We start from the raw sequence: 18,858 nt of genomic DNA, 5'->3' as shown, positions 1-18,858 counted from the left end.
TATTTCAATATCCTGTGTTGATTCGAAAGTTACTGCTGATGTTGAGGGTTGATCGATTGACTGTTTGTCCATTTGTCGCTCAACCAAGCTACCAGTTTTCAACCATCGATCCATAACAGCAGAAAGTTATCAAATCATAAAAATTACCAACACGATTATAACTTCACAAACAGAGTAGCAAGTTCACGTAGCAAAACCAATTGCAAACAAAATCACTTGTTTTCAAGCATCTCTAAAGTATCTCTAAATACGTTTGTTAACAACTATTTCCCCAGAACTATGAGCATGCTGATGTTATATATTTTTGAAAACGAACAGATGGGTAAAATCCAGTAATAAATTTTAAGTTTGGAGCCTTTTGCTGCCATGTCTGCTATTCGATGACTGAATTCGACGGAAATTCCCGAGTTATATTTCAACCAGATTAGAAATAATACCCCTATGATGCATTGTTTGAGAATTCTTTATTTTTTTCGACATATGTATATTTTGTATATTGTTTGATTGACTCCACGCAATGGCGCCTTTTTGAGGTCATCGTGATCCCCGCCACAGCTCAATACAACGTTTCTGCATGGCGCCTCGCAATAAAGAAGGAAGGATATCTCTTTTTGTTGTCTATCGAAAAAAAAAATGGGAAAATTTCTTTTTAACCAAGATTATAAAACCGCTCAAAGTTTTTTTTTTTTTTTTTTGAGCTTAATACAAGAGTCTGGCGCGTTTTCAAATTAAAAAAAAAATTTAGTAACTATGTGTGCAAATTGAATATTTTATAATTTTTTACCAAACTAGGAAAAATCCGCCATTGCACCGAAATTTTCGCGAACCCCCTTCCTGCACCTCGCGAACCCCTGGGGGTTCGCGAACCACCGGTTGGGAACCTCTGCTTTAGAGGGATGGATCATGATAGCGTGGTTACTGGGTGAGTTTGGCGATAAACAACAGAGTTGTTTAATTATTTTTACATTTGAAAGATATTATTTGATGTCTTTTTTTGAGCAATCACGATTGCTTTTGTTCTCATTTGACTGTCCTTGGCGTTACGCTGTTTTTATTTTCCCCCCCGCCTCCCTCTGCAGCACTCCTGCCCAGCGTTCTCTGCAGGCGCGGCTCCTCCGGTCCTGAGCAATGGTCCCCGGAATCCGCTTCTCCTGGTTGGTGGCGTCCATGTCCTACACACACGCACACTCACACACGCCTACGTGCATATACAAGTCTATGCACACACAAGCCTACACATACATGCGCGCCTACACACACTCATACAACTACATACACGTAACCGCCTAGGAGAAGGGGCAGGTTTGGGGGGACAGGAGCAGTTTCTAGAAACAATAACTCTAATGAGTAGGTCCTGTTGCAACTCGTGATTGCGAAAAACATAATTTGAATTAAAAATATCAGAATTCAAATTATTATTATTATTTTTTTACTTGGTGAAATATTTTAAATTGCAGTAGAAACCGCTTCACTCGCTAAATATAGAGTTTTAAACCAACTGTAAATCTAATTTAATGATTTGACGAAAAGTTTTACATTCCAAAGGAACTTAAATAGTTTTTTTTTTTTTTTTTTTGAAAAGATGTGCACTCATTTTATACAAAGAAAAATGATCATTTCACATCAGAGGGGGAGGGCGGGTCAATTTTTTTTATTCAACGGACTTCTATCAAATTTTTAGCGCGGGTATCGCTGTGCGGGTATATATATTGAATTAATTGATCGTAACATATTGTACTTGGAGAACAAAACCTAAAGGGGAACGAAGCATAGCGCATTTACCTTAAGTGTTAGAGCTAGAGTGGCTTTGAAATCAGAGACAGAGCTTTGAAGTTTTTTCTAGATTTAATTTTGACACATTGCTTTAGTGCAATATGAAATTACTCCATTTTTTCAAAACTTCAGCTACATATTTGGTGCCCTGGACCAGCTCCCTATGTGTCCATGCTTCAATTTGGCCTTGACATCTTCTTCAGCTTTTATTGAGGGTACTGATACTTTCATTTTATTACTTTTTGAAAATAAGACCCAAGCTTTAGAATTTGATAAGACTTTCTGAATCTCAAGACGTACAAGTTCTGTGTTCAATAATTTAGAGACAACTGGAAATAACGTTGACTTAAGGTTCTAAATGCAAGAATAAGAAATTCACTGGACAGATCTAGAGATATTTAGCACATAAAAATTAGCTACTGTAATAAATTTGATATAGTAATTTAAGTTTTCATTGAAATGTACGATTACTGCGCTTCTTCCCTCGCCCTCTTGCATTAAAAATGAGGAATACAAATTGTTAATTACCTTTCTTTTCCGACAAGCTGTTGCATTTAGTATTTCGCAGATGTACCAAGCTTCTTCCACTTAGAGCAGTAATTGCCAAATATGTTGCGAAAAAATCTCCGAAGGATCCATCTGCTAGTTGATTCTCTGCAAGATATTGGAGACTTCTTTCGGGTTGCCAATCTGTCGTGCTGTTGATTGCGAACATTGCCTGTGATGAAAACCGGAAAATGCCTGTTAAGAACAGCAAATGGTTTGGGAAAACAAATTTTGTTTTCTATAATAAATAGCTGACCCGTGCAAAGCATTCAAGCTCAACATAAAGAGAAACACATGTGCAATGCTAAAAGTAATTGTTGGGTTTTATTTGCCTTTTTATTTTTACCCCCGACACACAAAGGAAGGGGGTTATAAGTTTGACGTGTCTGTGTATTTGTGCGTCTGTGTGTGGCACTCAAGCGACTAAACGGGTAAACCGATTTTGAAAAAAACGAGCTGATGTGTGCATCACATGACTTCCTTTTACTACAATTTAATGTCATTTTCCCATTATTGGCAATTTTAATGTGATTCAACTGTTTGTTCTCTAAATATCACCAACAGTGGACAAATTGAAACCAAATTAAAAAAATAAAAAAAAAACGCCAAATTTTTACCCCAAGTTTGTTGCGAATCGGAGTAAAAAAATGTTCATACAGATTAATTTTCCCAATATTGGGCATTTTAATATGATTCAATGGTCAACTCTAAATATTGACAATAGTGGTCAAAATAAAACGAGATTTGAAAATAAAAAATCGCCAAATTTGTCTCCAATTTGGCGACAAAACTTGGCGACCAAAAGATTAGCAATATATGGCCAAGTGTCCTACAAATTATAACACAACTTGAGTTTACATCGAAATGAACAATGATTTCCCCCCAAAAAGGGGCAAAAGACCCCCTTAGGAATATCCGAATGCAATCAAAAGGGAAGGTGCACAACTAGACCCCACTAAGAGTCTACGTACCAAATTTCAATTTTCTAGGAGATACCATTTTTGAGTTATATGAGATACATACACACATACGCACATACATACGTACATACGGACGTCACGAGAAATTTCCTTGTAATTGACTCGGGGGTCGTCAAAATGGATACTTCGGATGTCTGTACGTTCCTAGGCATATATCCACGTGTGATCGAGCCGAAAAAAAAAACTCAACATTCATTCGGGGATGAGAAAAATGGAAATTAAGGTCGATTTTTGAGAGAAATTTTTTTTGCGAATACAATACTTCCTTTTTTGTAAAAGGAAGTAAAAATTTGTTCGAAAGGAGAGTTGATCGTGAGTGTTTTTAGCTAGGTTGCATCTTCGGATGACATTAATTAAAAAGATATTAATTAAAAACCTCTAAAAGGTTTTTCGAGAATTTTACAGTGAAAACATAGTTAAAATTTTTAAAATTTAATACCAAAACAAAGAGTTTTTTTCCGCGTCTGATAGAATGTGTTTGGAACTTCCATGTTTCATAGAATTCGAATTATAGCGTTTTTTTAAAGCAGATTTTAATAACGTCTAAGCCTTTATTCACGCGATTGGTAACCGAATTCATTGTTAGCAGACAAGGAAGTAAAACGCAACTATTTAAAATTTTTATCTAATTTTTATCAGTTTCTACTTAATCGCAAATAAAATATTTGACATTGATTTTTAATAATATAAGGTTTTTAAAAGGATTTTCAACTTTCCCTCTTGATTCTACAGTTGCAACTCAGTCGTGAGTTTCTATAAAATTTTCAATTTTATCGTTGCTTGTCTTCATAAATGCTTGAAAATATATAAAAGAGTGTTTTTTAATTCTAAAAACTATTTCTATAAGCTTGGTTCGTTCTTAAAAGTGTGAAATAAAAGAAGTGTATATGATTTATTGATTGCAACACTCAAAAAGTGAAGTTGATCTCAATATTTTTATGTTAATTATAAAGCAACCAATAAAATGTAAATTAAAAGTTTGAGCGAAGAAATATAAGTGGATAGTAAAAGCTATTCGCACAAAGATGTGACTTTAAGGATCATAAACTAATCAGTACATTATTAAAGGAAACGATAGTGAAATTTATAGGAAAAAAAAAACAGATTTTATTTTTATCCAGATCTAGTGTGGTGTTGAGGCAACACCGGTTAACATTACACTAGAGGCTGTCTCTAGTGTGGTGTTGCTCTGAGCCGGTATCTCATTCTCTTTACCGTACTATCTTGTGCATAGTTAAAAAATTTATGTACTCGCAAAAGATTTCGAATTGTAAATTTCAACGGAAGATCATTTTTAAGTTATCAAAAATATGTAGTATAATTTAAATGGCGAACAAAGGGAATTTCCAAATTAGATTATTTTCCTCAAAAATATTTTTGTTTTTATTAAATAGGGAAAAATTTTACTACCCTGCATTTTGAACATTTCGACTACGCATTTATTCCAGCAATTTTATTCAACCTTCTAGAAGTTTCTCTTTTTCTTTCTCAAAGCCTTTGCAATATAATTGCTGTTGTGTTGCATCATGTTTAGATATACGATAACAGTTTAGTGCAATGTAATTTGAGAAGATCCTTGCACCAACTAACCAAGAACAAAATTATTTACCTTTGTCCCACAATTAATTTCAACTTATTTAAAAAAAAAATCTGTTTGCTAATCACGATTAAATTTTTAGATGATTGTAGACATTTGAATCTTGATAACTATGGCAAACTAATCCTCAGTTTGAAAGAAATGAATTTAAAAAAAAATTTTTTTACTATACTGAAATCCAGTTACACCGAATATCAATACAACAAAATATCCGTTTCAGCGAAATAAATTTTCAGTCCAGATACTTGCCATAATATTGCTTGAATTTCAATACAACGGAATTTCCGTTACAATGAATAAAATTCTTAAAATTCATTGAAATGGGATTTCATTGCATTTAAGCCAACTGTGCCATTGCTAACAAATATTTATTTCATTAGCTTTTACCTGCGGCTTCACTCGCAGTGATGTAGATTTTTTCAATGGATTCAGGTTAATGGTCAACATAGGTAGAGGGCAAATAGTTACCAAAAAACTGCACAAAATAAATCACGAAAACGTATAGGAGTAGAAAAAAAAGTGAGTAAGGGTAATTCTTAAAACTTCCTATTCGAGAAAGGTCAACAGTTCTTAAATACACATACATTTCCCTTAAAATTCCGATCCCCCTCAAATGGTGTCCAGCTAGGCCAATTATCTAAAGTACTGCATAGCTTCTTTTCCGAGAAAGGAACGGAGTGCATGTGACACATGTCCCTCCTGAATAAATAAGGAGAAACACGCCTAAAACTGTAACGGCAATAATTCTGAAATAACGTCAACAGCCACTACAAATCCTAATTCTAATAATGCCCCTTTAGATTGAGAACATCAAACCTTTAAAATACCCATAAGATGGTAACCAACAGTTTCGAAATAACGTCAACGGTCCTCTTTAAAATACCATCGGAATAAAAATGCCATTAAAATCGCAGTAAGCTCACCACTTTGTTTTTAAAGTTCCTATTTAAATGAGGACAATAGTTCATAAAACTTTACATTTGGGGAAAAAAAACATTCCCTAAAGTCTCCATCAGAATGTTTATATCAGCGTTTCTAAATAACATCGACCTCTCACTGAAAATTTTCGTCATGATTAATTCCAAAAATCTTCATCAGTGTCATATTCATATTTATTTCATTGTGTGTTACTTATTTAATTTAAACCTGCGCTAAAGAACTAGCTACATACCTGTAGAATTAGAGCAGTGTTATAAATATTCCCATAACTTCCGTCCGCTAAACGACGAGATAGGATAGTTTGTACGGTGGATTCCATCAGGCGATTGTCAAAAGACGAATTTAATGCTGTCAAATGTTGAAAACAAGCCAAAGCACTAAATGCAAGGACCTGTATGTCTGAAAAGAGAGGAAAAAGATAAGATATTGAATGAAACTACGCAGTAAGAAAAAAAGGAATAAATTTCACTATTTAAAGTAAGTACTCTGAATTCATATGCGTTTTAGAAAATTAAAGTGCCTCCGAGCTGCACACCCCTTTATACACAACACTCACCACTTTTTTTGCTCTGCCTGAAATACGGCTCAAGTAAAGTTTATAAGTTCCCTTTTCTTTCTTTTAGTAAATGTAGAAATTATGTTTATTGTACATATATTCTTCTCTGGCGGTTTTTTTTTTTTTTTTTTTTTTTTTTCATTTGAAAATGAATGCCCCTTTGAAAACGTTCAAGAGCGAAAACTAATAACGTTTCATAGTGTATCGATAATGTTATTAATTGTATGGAATGTCCATAAATTAGAAAAAAAAAGGGGGGGAGCAATTCCTATAGTTTGACAGGGGTGTTTGACCCCATTGGTACGCCACTGTTGCTCTACTACTGTTGCTCTGAGGTGACGATATCGTTTTAAACACAGTTTTACTTTATGCACTTTAATTTGATATGTTACATGAAAAATTGGCAAAAAAAAAAAAAAAAAAAAAAAAAAATCCGAACAATTTTAAAATTCAAAACTTCTTAAAGGTGTGTCCTTTAAAAAGTGTTGAAAAAAAAAAATGATTTTAAAGATGTTCTGATGAATGGATCAGCAGTTACAACAATGTGAGATTTTTTTTTTTTTTTTTTGCAATTTTTGCTGATTCATTTTTTTGAATGTCATAACTTAAGTTTTATAGAAGCTAAAAAGTTGCCTATTTCCTAATTTTAATGAAAAACGCATGCACTTTAATCAGATATGTAATTTAAAAATCCTACAAAATTTTTTTTCACAGAATTTTAAAATTAAAAAATTCAAAATTTTTTGAGCTATGTAGTGCCTTTGTAAGTTTTTTTTTATGCCTGATTTTTAATGTATTTTAATGAATACGTCCAAACGTTTTTAAAGTGGGATCATGATAAGATCAGCACAGTGATTAATAAACCCCCGTTAGTAAAAATTGCAATAAAGTGTCCTACATTATTTGCTGTTGTTGCTGATCCCTTCATGGTCCCTCTCTGAAAATTTTTGAATGTATTCATTAATTTTTTTTTTAATTTCGAGTTTTTAAATTTTGAAAACTTGCAAATAACAATTTTTTTTTTTTGAAAGTTATTCGTATTCAAGTTAAGCATCAAACTAAAATGCATGCAATTATCTTTAAAATGAGCTAATTGTAGAACTTTGCTGTTCCCATAACATTCGAGCTCTAGCATTTTAAAGTAAATTTAAGCAACAATTGTAAAAAAAAATTCCTATTGCTATAGCAGCTGATCCATTTAATCCCAGCTCTGAAAATTTTGGATGTATGTACTAGTTAAAATACTAGAATTATACATTTTTTCAAAATTTTCAGAACACTACTTTAAAAATTAGTAAATTTTAAAAATTAAAACTTGTGAAAAAAAAAAATTCTAAAATTTTTCGATTTTTATATCAAATTAAATTGCATGAGATTCTCTTTAAAATGTGCTACAAATCTGTAGCTTCCATACTGAGTTAATATAATTTTCAACTAACAATTTGAGTTAATAATATTTTGAAACAAAATTTCAGCAGAACTTGCAAAAATATTCCCACATTTGCTGTAATTTCTGATGTTGATGCATTCATGGTTCTACTCTGAATGGTTTTGGATGTACTCATTAAAGTATGTTTAAAAAATCATTTTTTTTCATAAAATTTTTAATCCTATTTTTAAAATTTTGACTTTTTTTGCCAATTTTTACTTTTTTCTATATCTAATATATAGAAGAAAGTATTGGATTCGTGCAAATTTTCGAATTTCGAATTTTGACGGATTCGAACGTTTTGAGGTGTGCTGAGTCCATTTCGACCATTTTTGGAAAATGTCTGTCTGTCTGTGTGTGTGTATGTGTGTGTGTATGTGTGTCACGTCTGTGTGTGACCAGTTTTTTGTGGCCGCTCTACAACAAAAACTACCGCATGAAATAGAACGAAATTTAGTACACATATGTGCCCCTATGTGAACTTGTGCCCATTAGTTTTTGGCGCGAATTCCTCCAAGGGGGGTGGAGCAATGGGACGTTTTTCGAGTTACGCGTGCTTGCTATTCCTCAGGAAGTAACTGGCGGAATCAAACAAAATTTGGTCCATATGTTGGTATTAACAGGAACAGGTGCTGATTCAATTTTGGTGTCAGTAACTTAAACGGGGTGGAGCTACAGAACGTTTTTTGTCGTCAATTGTGACTGCTGTATCTCAAGAAATAATGAACGGAATGAAAGAAAAATTTATCGGCAAGTAGCCCTTAGTGGGTATAAGAACTGATTTTATTTTTGTGTCAACAGCTAAAAAGGGGGGTAGCGCAATCACCCGTTCTTTTTTCCATTTTGAGTGCCCTATCTCAAGAAGTAATGCTACGTTCTGGTTGAAATTTGGAATATATGTGAATCCATATGTAAACAGGCTTTGGTTCAATTTTGACGCCGATCGCTCCAAGAGGTGTTGATTTTTTTTTTTTTTTTTTTTTTTTTTTGCGAATAAAAATATTTTTATTAATGCAACAATAAGGAAGATAAATCGTAATAGATTGTCGTCTGCGTATTTCTCGTGATTTTAATTGTATGGAAATGATAGGAAATATTATCTCAATGATTTAAAATTTTTAACTGTTGCCATCTTATGTTTGTTAACAAATAAAATATTTGTAATTAATTCAAGCAAGGCTTTTAAAATAACTTTCAATTTTCGCTCTTTGCTTTGCTTTTGCAATAATTCAGACATTGGGATAGTCGTCAAGTTTTTGCATGTGTAATTTTGTTTTTGTTGGGAATATTGCTTCCTCGTCAAGCATGGGGAGGGATCAGAAAAAAAAAATATAGAAGAAAGTTTCGTGATGGCCACAACATACTAGTTCAAGTTAGGTATTAAATTATTAAAGTGTTTGCAATTGCCTTTAGAATGAGCAATTACACAATTTTGTAGGATCCGTAGAGCTTGGGAATGTAAAATAATAAAGTGTTCTTGAATTTCAAAAACTTATTGTTCATCAATTAGGAATACTATATTTTTAAAAAAAAATCTGTAATTTTAATAAGTCAAAAGTAAGATTTATGAATGTTTCATGCAAATCTGAGATGGTCAGGTTGAGTGCCTTGCCAAATTGACATGGAATGATCCAGAGAGGAGCATTTTTTTTAAAAAAAATTAGTTCTTAACAAAAAAAAGTTCATTGAATGTAATTTTTAAACTGAATCAAATAAATTATTTTTCATGAACTCACAATGGTTCACTTGTGTTTATTTTCTATTTTTTCCCTCAATGCAGAGAACAGTAAGTATTGTGAGGCCCTGAGAAGTTGAGCTACGACTCTGACAATGTTTACCTCTGTTTTGGTAAATAGAGAGGGGTAATTGGCGCTAAGTTGAGTTGAGAAACTTTCTTAGTAGTTTTTCAAAAATATTCCAACTAAAATCAGAGCCAATAACGCGTCTATTTTTCCCTAAACTCCCCTAAAACAGGTAAACATAGTCAAGGTCACAGCTCAACTAACCAGAGCTGCACTATATCTAATATGTGTACGAAGTGTTTCAAAAAAGCATTTTTGTACCTTTTGATATTTCCTCATTGGGGAAGGCTGGATTCATCATTCTTTGAAGTCGTAGCAATTCCTTGTCTTGTGGAGCAACATCAGACAAACATAGGGATATGTATACCAGAGGATTAACAAACTGCTGATCGTTCTTTAATCCAGCGCGTATCTTCAAATCTTCGACGATATTTATTCCATTAAAATCCCGAGGATCACCGCAAGTGGCCAACAGGGCGTTTATGAACATGGCTGTTCTTGGAAGACTAATAGGTGCAGATGCATTTCTAAAAAGATACATATTTGAACTAAACATCTTTGGCAAACGAAATATTCTGTAATATATTTGAGAAAAGTTCGCATTCATTTGGATTCAATTCTTTAAAACTTCGGCTAGGCTAAAATTTAGACATATTTGAATACGAAATTTTTTTCCGCTCCGTTTTCCGGGAAAAACCGGTATTGCTCTTTAATTGGGCGTTTTTATATCAAACAATAATTTCATTCCAGTATCAGAAATTTAACATAGGAAATAGTCAGATGCAATGTACCAGACAGCCCAGTTATTCAGAGCATCCAGAGACTGCATTTCGTTTTTATTAGAACTCTTTAGTCTGGAATTGTGAATAAACGAGTTGAAGGCAGATGCCATCTCATTTGAAGCTGAGAATGCCAACAAACTGGGAGATAAAGTAAATTTATCCTACTAGCGAGTGACCAGGGGGGGGGGGGTACAGACTACCATTTTAGAGGGGCTCATGCTAAAGAGTGATCTCCCCCCCCCCCCCCCCCCATGAATAAACTTACGGTTTTTGGTGTGAAAATTTTCTGAAACTGCTTAGGTGTCAATAAAAAACATCACATCGGTCAGGAATATGGCACATAATAGGACAAAAATCTCATTAATTAATTTTATAAACGATTAAAAGAATTGGTATTTCAAATATTTACTTTTAAAAATAAATGAAAAAAATTCTTGATTCGTTTACATTTTATCCATAAAGTGTTTGCATACAATGTGAACGGATAATATTGTCAACGTTTTAGGGGCGGGGGGTCATGACCCCCACGATCCTCCCCTTGTATCCGCTACTGCGAGTTACCCCGGCATGGTGCGATCGACTCGAGAATTGAAGGCAAACCTTGGGTATATTTATCAGTAAGTTACCGCCCCGAAGCCGGTGTTCAATGAAATGACATTTGCCTCCAACTCGATTACTCACTATTCCAGACTGAAGAGAAGAGTTCATATAAGAATGAAACTGCAGTCCCTGGATAAGATAACAGGGCTGTCTGGTATATTGCATGTAGTTCTGCCTTAGCCCCGGTGGTCGGTTACTTACTGCTAAATGGAAAACAGTGTTACAAACTGAAACAGCTATCTCTTACCAAACTAAAGATCTCTAAGTGCAAACCAATTTACCAATTGTAATAGTTTTTCAAATACTCGGCAGTTTTTTCTAGTGATACGTACTGCTTTCACGGGAAAAAGGACTAGATATAAGAAATAATAATAATAATACACCATTTGGTGGTGTCAATAACATACTTGATCTGGATAGTAACGAATCGGCAAAGCAAACGGCGAATATTAGTTTACTTCCTTTTTTATGCCCAAAAAAATCCCCAAAAGTGACAATTCTTCAGTCAACCCACTTGTTTGCTTTCGGTCTATCTTTTCGATGATCAGAATACAGTGCTCTCAAAAAATCTTCTCGTTGTTATTGGGCATCCTTTACATATGAGGTAGGGAGAAGCAAACGGATGCAAGTGGAAAAATTAAAAATTTGGAGAAAACCAGTACAAATGGTAGGTGAACCCCTCCCCTGTCTTGGGGCAAGAGATAGTACTAGTAGCTCTGGTAGAGGCTGCTGTACAGCATGATTTAGAAAAAAAAATAATGAAAGCCTACCTAGGACGTAATCTTTATTACACATTTTACTCAAAACTTGAAAATGTCCACTTACATCCCTTTGCTTCTCACTGGCTCATATGTAAGTAATATTTATAAGGTTTCTAAGTTTGTTTGACTAAGAACAATGTGTGTGTGCCACAGACACACAGTGAGTGTGTGTGGGGGGGGGGGGGGGCGTGGAGGCCTGATCGGTGATCGGTAAGGCATCGGACTTGTGACTGGAGGGTTTCGAGTTTGATCCTAGCCGGTCGAAGGTCCACCATCTTCATTAATGGTGATTGGGAGACGTTAAATATGCTCGTGGTCACAAAGTCCTCTAAGTGAAACGATACCTCTCTGGGTGCTGGTTGCTGGACCAGAGATTGCTCGGTTTCTGGTCTGGAGAAGAAAATCAGAGCTGTCTTCAGGGTCCCATCCAAATTTGGTAAAACCACAAATAGTGGTGGGTACGGAGGGCCCAGGAGTGAAAAGTGTGTGTGTGTGTGACACAGCGTTGTATCAGTCAGTTAAAAGAGAACTCACCTCATGATTTTCATTCCTAAGTAAATTTCAAACTCCTTTCTTAATAGGTTATTTTCTCTGTTGTTCAAAAATGCATTATTTATCACTGACAAAGCAATAAGTGCTCTTGGAGTGTTATCCATCCAACCATTATACCGGTCATGTTGCTTCATCACATATTCTTCCGCTCGGCGCAAATTTTGAGTGAAAGACCTAGAGTATTTTTCATGGTAATTGTCTTGAAAATAAAAAGGACTCGGCTTTTCTCCTTCTTTGTTGTAAGCATGATTCATTCTTCTGTCTATTTCGCGGCTTTGTTGATTATAATGTCTAGAATTTGCACGGTGATTTACTGTGGATTTATTATATCTGTCGACATATCTTGTTGCTGAACTTGGACTCAAGCGTCCTGTACTTTGATTAAAATCTCTAAATCCACTAGTCGGTGTCGAGAGCTGCTGAGAATTGCGATTATTGTTCTGGTTGGGATATTGACCTTCAAAAGAATGTCTTCTGATCTCTGTACTGGATTGTAGAGCATTTGTCGAATAACTAGCAGTAGTAAAAGACATAGATAATTTTGTATTTCTGGTTTGATTCACATAGTAGAGGCGAGGGGAATAGTGATTACCATACCGAATTCGGTATTGATGTCTTGATAAATGTGTCGTGGGTTCTGTTACACGAAATTGGTGCTTTGTAGTCTCTTTGGATTCCGCTTGCATTCGACGGCCATAGTAATCAAGAGAACTGGAGGCAGAAGTCACACTGGGTTTTGTTGACTCATTTATGTCATTATTATCTCTGGTTGTAAATGTTGTTGTATTTTCCATTACTTTTATTCCTGTTTGATTTCTTTGAATTAAGTTTGTTGATTCTGTTTTCGCATCAAACTCCATTCTTGTTGCTGAACTTGATTCTGGTGTATTTTCAGTTGAAATTGGATCTGCAGTTTCAGAAACAAATGAACCTGGGATAGATAAATGATTATTAATATGTTTCATTCTTAATAAAGTTTCGCAGCCATAACAGTTTCAGTGATTAATGATGTAACTTTTATTCCAAATATATTTTTATAAATATAACCGTTATTTTTTGGTGGGTTTAACAATGAAATATCGACATTGAATGACATGGAACGTAAATCATCGTTGTTGAAATACATTGATGGCAAACACATCGATTTTTCGAAAACGTCGACATTAGATGCTCCATTCCTACTACTAACAGTGCAGTGTAAAAAGAAAGTGCCGTCACTACGGGGAGAGTGGGCGGTCCACCCTTCCGGGGGGGGGGGGATACTCAAAATGCCGAAGTGAAATGGCAAATTTCTGAAAAATTTCAAGCGAAAATGTATTTTTGAGACTACAAATTTGATAATTTTCCCGGGGGTGGAGGCTCCCGGATCCTCTCTCCCTCACTTCACATCATGGAGTGAATGTTATTCTCAGGATTAGGTTCATATTGTCAATACTTACGCTTAGTAGTATCTTTCTCTTAAAACAAAAAAATGAAATCCATTATCTTTCAGTGTGATTAAGATAGATTTGAAATAACTAAGTAGCCTTTTATTTCATACACCCACTTACTGTTTTGACCTCGAGACGACCCTGCACACATGCGTCCTCTAAGGCAAGTTATATAAAAAGCGTTCATATTTTTTATTTGTCTTTTGTACATTAACGCACTTAAAATTTCAGAATACACAAATGTCGTTGTTTCTGAAAATTGCATGAATTTCACGTTCTTTGTGAACGCAGGACATTAAAACATTTTATTAATGAATTTATTTATTTTATTGCTTTTTTACTTTTTTACTTTATTTTATTATTATTTGTTTGTTTTTTTTTCGTTTGTAGGGTGGGGGGTTGGACATCACAAATTACCACCCTAAGTGTCACCCATGCTAGATACACCACTGATATAGAGCATACATAATGTCGGGTTTTTTATTGCTTTCTTCTTTGGAGAAAATATTGTGCACTTTTAGTAAATTAAAGGTTTGAAAGCATTCCTTAAGCTTACACTTGCATTCCAACATTGTATTCAGTCTACTCCAGCGGGCTTTGCAATCTGTTTTTTTTTTTCTTAAGCACAATTTTTTGGGTTTCAAATTTTAATGACCAGGTTTAGAAAACGTTTATAATTTTTACGCATTTTCTCAATTGCTGAGCGTATGAAAACTAAAACCTCGAATGATAAAATCACATCATTCTCCGACTTTGTTCCATTTTTATTGTGTTCTTAAATGTTAAATCCACCGTTCGTCATATGCGACACAAAGTTTTTCTTGCTCTTATTGCAGGTATACGAGGAAGGTGAGTGAACTTCAGATGGTGCTTCTGAAAATATTCGTTTTAACATTCGCATGGACGGAGAATCTTTAGGGGATTGGAAATAGTGTGGGATTTTGCTCTCAATCTCGTTAAATATCATGCGGGATTCTCCATCGGGATTTCGGAATTGGTAACCCTAATACTAAACCAATAAGTTGTAATTGAAGGAGCATTGTGAAGCATGTTTTTTGAAGCATAAATCTTTTGCCCTCGTCTCCCCAAAATCGAAACATGAAATCTTAAAGTTTGGGCAATATTATTTCAAATGCTGGGTCAATAGGTTATTAAACCACGGACTCTCCAATGTTTCTCAACAACACAATTAAAATTAGTAAATGCGGAGCAATCGTCCAGGTGAGTAGCGTCCATGACTTGTCCAGAGTTACATAAAGTACAGGTCGAAGAATCCGTCAGGTGGAAATGGTACAAATAGGCATTCAGACAATCGTGTCCTGTTAAAAGTTTGAAAAATATTCAAAAAGAAAAAAAAAATCTCCAAATTTAGCTAGAAATAAAGAGTCACACCGTCGCTGTCGCTTCGTTAACATTCGAGGATGTGAGCATACTGATCACCGTCTCACGAACCTTCCATTTCTCACTAAATTTGGTGACTTTCCTTAAAATAATACTCGATTTTAAGACCTTACGTTTCGATAATGGAGAGACGAGGGCAATTGAATTATGCGTCAAAAAAGAAGCTTCACTAAACACTGGTGTGCAAAAATTAACGAAGTCGAAAAATTAGCATATCAGCTGAACGAAGAGGCAGAGCGGACAGAAAGACCAATTAGGAGATTAACTAAGGTGATGTACGGTAGCACATGCGCAGATATGCAGGCAGACGTAATGGGGGAGTGTCTGAATAGTATAAAGCATGTTGTCGGCGTAAGAGTCGGCGCGTCAGTATTTCTGGCAAAGAGATTGCACGCCGTATAGCAGTTAAAATCGCACCGAGTTGCTGCCTCAGCGAGAAATAGTGAATAATCAATCTGTTAAGACGACATCTGGATGCTTTTACCCGAGGTCGAATCATTGGGAAGTTGGAGGAAGGCCGTAATTGTAACAACTAACCCCAGTCTCCCCTATTCACAAAACTAAATAACAAAAAATTCTTGCGTTTTAAAGCTTCTATTTGATAGCTTTTATTCTAAATTAAACTATCTTCTGGCATCGAAATTTCCAGTATAATAATGACTTTTGATGCGTCAGAAGGGGAATTCTATCCCATTCCTCCTAAACAGCTTTCCAGAGTCCTGTAAGAGTTGTGGGAAAGACGTTTGGATAATGCAGATTTTAAGAGTCCAAAAGTATAAAAATCTATAGGTTTTTATACTTTTCATTACTACATCAGGAGATTTAGTAGGTATCACCAGTAGTAGGTAGTATCAGTGAAGGGTAGCCTCGATACCGATTTTTTGTTCCATTTCTTTTAGGAAATTTTCAGTGGATTTTGAAAGGTGACAGCTAGCTTTGTCTTGATGCAGTTCCACAGGTTGATTGCACTGTGGGTAAAGCGATGGTATTTCTTTCAAAAAAAAATTCGAGATAAAATATGTTCCTCATAGTATTTGCTGTTAATTTTTTTCTCTCTCCAGCACAGATTAATTATGGGTGTATTTAAATAATTTCAGCAAAAAAAGAGCCATTTATTATCGTAAAAGGGGAGAGAAAAAAATTTAAGTACATGGTCCAAATCCAAAGAATCGGAAGAAAGCTTTTCTAAAGGATTCATGATTGTTGCTAGTTTTTCATATAGTGGCAAGTTGAAAATAAAGAGAGTGGGGGGGGGGGGGGGGGGGGAATGTCAAAATTAACTGCAAATACTATGAGGAACATATTTTATCACCATTTTTTTCTCTCATTTTTCTTTGGATAAGTGATTTAATTTGGATGAGAGATAAGATTTCTCTTTGGAAAGAGCATATAGATTTCGCACCAATGCTTCGTTACAAACACCATTTTGAATAAAAACAAATCTTATTGCTATTGTAATTATTTCTTTTGCAGCAACCGATTTTTTATTCCCGCTAATCAAAATCGTCTAAAAAATGTCCGAACAGCCTCTGTATAACCAGTAAAAATGACTTACAGTCTTTTTCGTCAGATGCATCTTCGCAGTGATTGTATTCATCGCATCTAATACTCGTTGGGAAGCAAATTCCATTTCCACATATGTGGAATTGATCGCCACAACTGTTTGGATTCCCACCTAAAATTAGGAGATCAGAAATAATTACGTATTGCGTGTGCACACACACACATGTCATTTCACACGTAAATTTGAATATCAGTACTTACCAAAGAAATACGAATACGAAAGAATTTTTATAGTTTCACAATATTTTTCATCAATTTTATCTCCGCAGTCTTCTACATTGTCGCACCATTTATCCAGGGAGATGCATTTATTTTCATCGCAAGGAACTTCCCCTCGAAGGCATCTGGACTCTGGAAAAGCAAATGTTACGAATGTAGACAACAGATCGAAGTTTTCTTTCAGTAAGTTACCGCCCTATAGCCAGGGCTAAAGCAGAAATGCATAAAATACACCGCCATTTCAGTCATTCCATCCGAGGACTGCAGTTTCGTGCTTATTGACACTCACCAGCCCGGTACAGAAAGTGACTGCGCTGAAGGTGGAAAAGTCGCTTTAGGCAGCCATGATAGCCAAACAAACTGGTACCTAATATGGAATTAGCACTGACCAGACGAGTAACCGAAGCAATGGTTCTGTTCAACTCGAAGATTGAAGGCTAGGTATGGTATTTTCGATATACAGTCGATCCCGCCAGAACGCGATTCGACTTACACGAAATGGCTATAACGCGATTTTTTTCACGAGGATAGAATTTTAGATCTAGCGCGAATTCCTTGCCAGCAACACGAAAGTTTTCGGAAGGGAATCACGGTGCTTAAGTATCGACTATGTTATTAGCTACAAAAAATATTTTTCTCTGCAAATGGACCTTCATCCCTTTAGCATCACTGACAGCGGACCCACAGCGTACTGGTCTGAATCTTAGCATCGCTTTATTAGTGCATACAAATAACTACTCCTCATTTTTCATTTATTTTTTTTTTCATTCTAAACGCGAAATTTACCGAAAAATATAATGACACATTCACCTAAGAACGCTGTTTCATCTAAAGTAAAATAGCAGGACAATTAAGTATGAGTGAATCCATACGCACAATTAAAAGTCAGGAGAAGAAAATCCGTAAAAGTTCGTCGAGTAGTGTAAAACGCGTGAAAAAGCAAAACTGTATTTAAAAATATATAGAATAACGGTTTGATCACGCAGCATAAATCATCATCACCATCTTCATTTTTTTAAAGTTACAAATATCATTACTGGATCTACTGTACAGTACAATATAGTGCATTGTTTTATTAGTATACTGTATGTGTCGTACTAATTTAATTTATGTCCCTCTTTCCCATTGATCATTGATTTTGCATCGTAACAGTATTTTATGTTGAATAAAACAGCTTTTTAAAATAAATACAAATAAAAATTCCGTTCTTGATGTAAGAAATGGTAATGCATAGTTAGGGAATGGTTTAAAACAGTTTTAGGTGATGTTTACAAGTGTCTAAAATATTGGGTATGTTTATAAAAGTTTTTACACGTACCCTTTTCCACAACGCGCAATTTCGACTTACACGAGGGGTCTTGGAACGCATCCCTCGCGTAAGTCGGGACTCGATTGTATACCAATAACATTGTATATTGCCCCCAAGATATATTTGTATATTGGCACCCAATTCAATTTTCGATTCATGGTGTATTGAAAATAACATGCCTGTCTTCAATCTTCGAGTTGAACCGAACTATTGTTTCGATCACTCGTCTGGTCTGTGCTAATTTTATAATAGCTACCAGTTTGTTTGGCACTCATGGCTTCTTTAAGAGGTTTTTCACCTCAAGCTCAGTCACCTCCTATTCCGGGCTGGGGAGGGCTAATAAGCACGAAACTGCAGTCCTCGGATGGAATGACTGAGTTGGTGGTGTATTTCATGAACAGATCGAAGTTAAAAGACAAAAATAATTTTGAAAAAAAAATAGAGCCGACTTCAAAATTGGTCTAAAAGGTGAAAAATAATTTCATTCTTTGAACACAATAGATAATACTTTTAAACGTAATTTTTGAAATTGACGCAAAATTTTTTTGATGTCCTATGATTTTATTTTCCCCCGCCTCCCTCTGCAGCACCTCCGTCGACCGGCCGGCCCCTTCCGATG

General features: G+C 35.1%; 1 protein-coding gene across 1 annotated transcript in view; it reads right to left on the bottom strand.

The window, feature by feature from the left end:
• The window catches only part of LOC129216437 (uncharacterized), a 37,296-nt gene extending 18,899 nt beyond the window's left edge, over window positions 1-18,397 (bottom strand). The window contains exons 1-7 of the mRNA XM_054850651.1: window positions 18,331-18,397; window positions 16,913-17,062; window positions 16,704-16,823; window positions 12,915-13,248; window positions 9,884-10,149; window positions 6,068-6,234; window positions 2,302-2,491 (exon numbers count right to left, since the gene is read on the bottom strand). Coding sequence (XP_054706626.1) covers window positions 2,302-2,491; window positions 6,068-6,234; window positions 9,884-10,149; window positions 12,915-13,248; window positions 16,704-16,823; window positions 16,913-17,062; window positions 18,331-18,397 — 1,294 coding nt within the window. The remainder of the gene's footprint in view (window positions 1-2,301; window positions 2,492-6,067; window positions 6,235-9,883; window positions 10,150-12,914; window positions 13,249-16,703; window positions 16,824-16,912; window positions 17,063-18,330) is intronic.
• Window positions 18,398-18,858: the final 461 nt, after the last annotated feature.

Source organism: Uloborus diversus, chromosome 2 (genome assembly GCF_026930045.1).
Source record: "Uloborus diversus isolate 005 chromosome 2, Udiv.v.3.1, whole genome shotgun sequence".
Taxonomy (NCBI): Eukaryota; Metazoa; Arthropoda; class Arachnida; order Araneae; family Uloboridae; genus Uloborus; species Uloborus diversus.
This window is presented reverse-complemented; position numbering and strand designations above follow the sequence as displayed.